Genomic DNA, 6,000 nt, shown 5'->3' on the forward strand with positions numbered 1-6,000 from the left:
TTTTTCAACCTTGGATACTATGTTACTATGTAATACAGAAGGAAACTATAGGTCAGTAAGACAATATAGTAAGAAACAATAGGTCAGTTAGACAATACAGTATTAAACTGTAGATCAGTAACAATACATTAAGAAACTATAGGTCAGTAAGACAATACAGTAGGAAACTATAGGTCAGTAAGACAATACAGAAGGAAATTATAGGTCAGTAAGACAATACAGAAAAACTATAGGTCAGTAAGACAATACAGTAGGGAAATAGGTCAGTAAGACAATACAGTAGGAAACTAGGTCAGTAAGACAATACAGTAAGAAACTGTAGGTCAGTAAGACAATACAGTAGTAAACTGTAGGTCAGTAATACAACACAGTAGTAAACTGTAGGTCAGTAAGACATACAGTAGTAAACTGTAGGTCAGTAAGACAATACAGAAGGAAATTATAGATCAGTTAGACAATACAGTAGGAAATTAGGTCAGTAAGACAATACAGTAAGAAACTATAGGTCAGTAAGACAATACAGTAGGGAACTGTAGGTCAGTAAGACATTACAGAAGGAAATTATAGGTCAGTAAGACAATACAGTAGGAAACTTCTAAAAAGCCTTTTGAAACAAGTTCCTCCTAACACCGCACAACTGCTCAGTGCGCAGACATTTGTGCGCAAAATAAAAAACTTGCAGTAAAACCTATGGAGAATTAGCACTAAAAACTTTTTGCGGCTAATTGGATGGGGAGTTTTTGCGATGAACTGAATTCCCCCATTAAGTGTTTATACATACAGTATGATGTTACATTGAGATTACCGCTGGAGGAAACTCTGCCACAATATTATTGAATATGTCATTTAGCCCATCCTCGTATGGGTGTAATATATCAATATATTCTTACTGAACAGGATTACCAGCACTGAATCAATTATCACCCAATATAATATACATGCCGATGTTTAACAACAAATACACTTGTTTTTTTATTACTTTATTCACCTTTATACATTTACCTTTGTGTTTTATATATCACTGATTTATCTTACATACTTTACTGTACTTAATAAAGGTTATATATTAGTGCACAAACAGGGCAGCACTTTCTCTTCTTTGCTGTTTTATTATTGCAACCATGTCACCTCTAGTAATCCCACACGAGCGTCCATGTCTCCTCCAGTAATCCCACACGAGCGTCCATGTCTCCTCCAGTAATCCCACATGAGCGTCCATGTCTCCTCCAGTAATCCCACACGAGCGTCCATGTCACCTCTAGTAATCGCACATGAGCGTCCATGTCACCTCTAGTAATCCCACATGAGCATCCATGTCACTTCTAGTAATCCCACATGAGCATTCATGTCACCTCTAGTAATCCCACATTAGCGTTCATGTCACCTCTAGTAATCCCACATGAGCGCCCATGTCACCTCTAGTAATCCCACATGAGCGCCCATGTCACCTCTAGTAATCCCACATGAGCGCCCATGTCACCTCTAGTAATCCCACATGAGCGTCCATGTCACCTCTAGTAATCCCACATGAGCGTCCATGTCACCTCTAGTACTCCCACATGAGCGTCCATGTCACCTCTAGTAATCCCACATGAGCGCCCATGTCACCTCTTGTGATCCCACCCATGTCACCTCTAGTAATCCCACATGAGCGTCCTTGTCACCTCTAGTAATCCCACATAAACGTCCATGTCACCTCTAGTAATCCCACATGAGCGTCCATGTCACCTCTAGTAATCCCACATGAGCGCCCATGTCACCTCTTGTGATCCCACCCATGTCACCTCTAGTAATCCCACATGAGCATCCATGTCACCTCTAGTAATCCCACATGAGCGTCCATGTCACCTCTTGTGATCCCACATGAGCGTCCATGTCACCTCTAGTAATCCCACATGAGCGTCCATGTCACCTCTAGTAATCCCACAAGATCGTCCATGTCACCTCTAGTAATCCCACACGAGTGTCCATGTCACCTCTAGTAATCCCACACGAGCGTCCATGTTACTTCTAGTAATCCCACACGAGCGTCCATGTCACCTCTAGTAATCCCACACGAGCATCCATGTCACTTCTAGTAATCCCACATGAGCGTCCATGTCACCTCTAGTAATCCTACATGAGCGTCCATGTCACCTCTAGTAATCCCACATGAGCGTCCATGTCACTTCTAGTAATCCCACATGAGCATTCATGTCACCTATAGTAATCCCACATTAGCGTTCATGTCACCTCTAGTAATCCCACATGAGCGCCCATGTCACCTCTAGTAATCCCACATGAGCGCCTATGTCACCTCTAGTAATACCACATGAGCGCCCATGTCACCTCTAGTAATCCCACATGAGCGTCCATGTCACCTTTAGTAATCCCACATGAGCGTCCATGTCACCTCTAGTAATCCCACATGAGCGCCCATGTCACCTCTTGTGATCCCACCCATGTCACCCCTAGTAATCCCACATGAGCGTCCATGTCACCTCTAGTACTCCCACATGAGCGTCCATGTCACCTCTAGTAATCCCACATGAGCGCCCATGTCACCTCTTGTGATCCCACCCATGTCACCCCTAGTAATCCCACATGAGCGTCCATGTCACCTCTAGTAATCACACATGAGCGCCCATGTCACCTCTAGTAATCCTACATGAGCGTCCACGTCACCTCTAGTAATTCCACATGAGCGTCCACGTCACCTCTAGTAATTCCACATGAGCATCCACGTCACCTCTAGTAATCCCACATGAGCGTCCACGTCCCCTCTAGTAATCCCACATGAGCGTTCAGTATTGATCAAGCTCCAGTCTAAGAATCCTAGCTTTTTTTGTTTTTTAATAAACATAAAAGCAATGATTACAAGTAAAAAATGTCAGTTATAGAATTATATATTGTATCCTGTAACACCCTGGGTCTTGTCTACTCATTTTATATTTCCATAATGTATTTTATTTCCAGCAGATGGACACACAAGCAGGAACATCTCAGAAGGACATCTAATGTTATCCCCGGATTGTGACATAAAAGATAATGACAGTAGACAGGAATCTCCAGGAGATATCCCCATTACCCCAATTATACATCCAGCTCTATCAGCTGATCCCCCTGATCCTGGGGAATGTTCTCCTGATCACTCTGATATTGGTGCATCTGTTACAGCTCTGAGAGTAGATACAGTGTTTCCCTGTTCTATAGATGCCAAATGTTTTACACAGAACACAAAGCGTATTACCAATCAGCCAGCTAAGGCAGGTGAGAGGCCACTGATATGTTCTGAGTGTGGGAAATGTTTTACATATAAATCACATCTTGTTACACATCAGAGAAGTCACTCAGGTGAGAGGCCGTATTCCTGTTCTGAGTGTGGGAAATGTTTCGCACATAAATCAGTTCTTGTTACACATCAGAGAAGTCACACAGGTGAGAAGCCGTATTACTGTTCTGAGTGTGGGAAATGTTTTGCATGGAACTCAAATCTTGTTACACATCAGAGAAGTCACACAGGTGAGAAGCCGTTTTCCTGTTCGGAGTGTGGGAAATGTTTTGCATATAAACCAGTTCTTGTTACACATCAGATAAGTCACACAGGTGAGAAGCCGTATTCCTGTTCTGAGTGTAGGAAAGGTTTTGCACGGAAGTCAGATCTTGTTGCACATCAGAGAAGTCACACAGGTGAGAAGCTATTTCCATGTTCTGAGTGTGGGAAATGTTTTACACAGAAATCAGCTCTTGATAAACATGAGAGAAGTCACACAGGTGAGAAGCCGTATTCCTGTTCTGAGTGTAGAAAATGTTTTGCACGGAAATCAGCTCTTGTTACACATCAAAGAAGTCACACAGGTGAGAGGCCATTTTCCTGTTCTGAGTGTGGGAAATGTTTTACACAGAAATCAGCTCTTGTTACACATCAGAGAAGTCACACAGGTGAGAAGCCATATTCCTGTTCTGAGTGTAGGAAATGTTTTCCACGGAAATCAGATCTTGTTTTACATCAGAGAAGTCACACAGGTGAGAAGCCATTTCCATGTTCTGAGTGTGGGAAATGTTTTACACAGAAATCAGCTCTTGATAAACATGAGAGAAGTCACACAGGTGAGAAGCCATATTCCTGTTCTGAGTGTGGGAAATGTTTTGCATCTAAATCACATTTTGTTATTCATCAGCATACTCACACAGGTGAGAAGCCGTATTCCTGTTCTGAGTGTGGGAAATGTTTTACACAGAAATCAGCTCTTGTTACACATCAGAGAAGTCACACAGGCGAGAAGCCGTACTCCTGTTCTGAGTGTGGGAAATGTCTTACACAGAAACCAGCTCTGGTTACACATCAGAGAAGTCACACAGGTGAGAAGCCGTACTCCTGTTCTGAGTGTGGGAAATGTTTTGCATGGAAATCAGTTCTTGTTAATCATCAGCGATTTCACAGGTGAGAAGCCATTTTCATGCTGTGAGAGAAATAAATCCGGTCTTGTTGAACATATTAGACATTACCCATTACGGAACCATTTACATCTTCTGGAGTATATTTATCACTGTCATGCAATGTTCCTCAAGGGCCAACCTCATCTCCTATGCTTTATGCAATATACATGCTACCATTGGGTGATATAATCAGATGTCATGGCCTGGTCTACCACTGCTATGCAGATGACCTGCTTTTTGCTCCATGTACTGAGAACCTAATACCAATCCTAAATGGTTGTCTAGCTGAGCTCCAGGGGTGGATGATGCCAGTTGGCTGTGACTCCGTCTTTGTGAAACATAATAGAAGCTCACCAACAAAGGACAAGACTACAGCTTTACCAACCATCAGGATTTATGCTTTGGTGTTCAGAATTGCTAAATACTGAACATGTGCTGAATCTTTGTGTTGTCCTGGTTTGTGGCTGACATAGACATCATGTATCTGCCACATACAAATCCTCGTTCTTTCATCTGTTTGACCATAGCCAGAACCAAGCACTTGATTCCCTCAGAAGTTCATAGACTACTGCAATGCCATCTACCTGGGTCACCCAGCAAAAGAATTGCAGAGCTTGCAGCTAGTACAGAATGCAGCAGCCAAGCTGTTACCTAACCAGCCCGTTCCTGCCTCCTAACACCCATTCTCTACTCCCTTCACCGGCTGCCTGTAAGATGACAAATCTATTTCATAATTGGCTAACTGACCTTCCCAGCCCAACATTACATGGTCCAAGGTACTAGAAGCAGCTTCTGCCTCCTTACTGCCCTGCTTGCTTGCTTCTACAGATGAAGGACAGTTACCAGCAGTACCAAGAATCTCCTGTCATTCATTTAAGGGTTGAACTTTTAGCTTTGCAGCCCTGACCCTGGAACTCACTGCCTTGCACAGTCCAAGAGGCCTCCACTCTAGAGACCTTCACAAGCAGACTGATGACTGTTACTCACACTATTCATTAATTTACCTCTATTTAGTTCCTAAATAATACATCCCAAATGCTTAGGTCTTTTTTCTGCTGTTTATTTTGTATCTTGTGTTTTGTGTAAATGTGAATGTCTAATACCAGTTTGCACAATCTGTATTGCTGCACGACAATATGGCGGCCATTGGAACGTGTTTTCACTTCTTCTAGTTTGCCTAACTTGTTGCAGACACTCATCTTGATCAGGAGTGTCGAGTGTTTTTTGTGATACAAGATCCTATCCATATATACCCTGTACATTACCATGTGCATTAGAATCACCAGGGTTCCATCTGCAGTGGTTTGTTGTATGTTACATCTATATGGTGCGGATACTCCCCTGTATTTCATAATAAAAGCTTTTGTTTGCATCTAATTATTACATTAAAGCTTTTATTTTGTTATCCGTTTTATATTCCCATCTGAGTAATTACGCCATAATGTCTAATCTCGGAGTGGACCCCAGAAGATGTGAAGAAACCTTGTAAGTGTTCCATCATTCTGTTACGTGTAAGCATACAGGTAAGTGATGGCACGGTGGTCACTGACCGTCACATTCAGGTGGTATAATGGAAGTGGG

The 6,000-nt window shown here is 42.5% G+C and overlaps 1 protein-coding gene across 1 annotated transcript in view; it reads left to right on the forward strand.

Moving 5' to 3' along the window:
• Positions 1–5,796, forward strand: part of LOC134990158 (zinc finger protein 26-like) — a 33,922-nt gene extending 28,126 nt beyond the window's left edge. The window contains exon 6 of the mRNA XM_063950655.1: positions 2,956–5,796. Coding sequence (XP_063806725.1) covers positions 2,956–4,427 — 1,472 coding nt within the window. The 3' untranslated portion in view covers positions 4,428–5,796. The remainder of the gene's footprint in view (positions 1–2,955) is intronic.
• Positions 5,797–6,000: the final 204 nt, after the last annotated feature.

This window comes from Pseudophryne corroboree, unplaced genomic scaffold, assembly GCF_028390025.1.
Source record: "Pseudophryne corroboree isolate aPseCor3 unplaced genomic scaffold, aPseCor3.hap2 scaffold_1149, whole genome shotgun sequence".
Taxonomy (NCBI): domain Eukaryota; kingdom Metazoa; phylum Chordata; class Amphibia; order Anura; family Myobatrachidae; genus Pseudophryne; species Pseudophryne corroboree.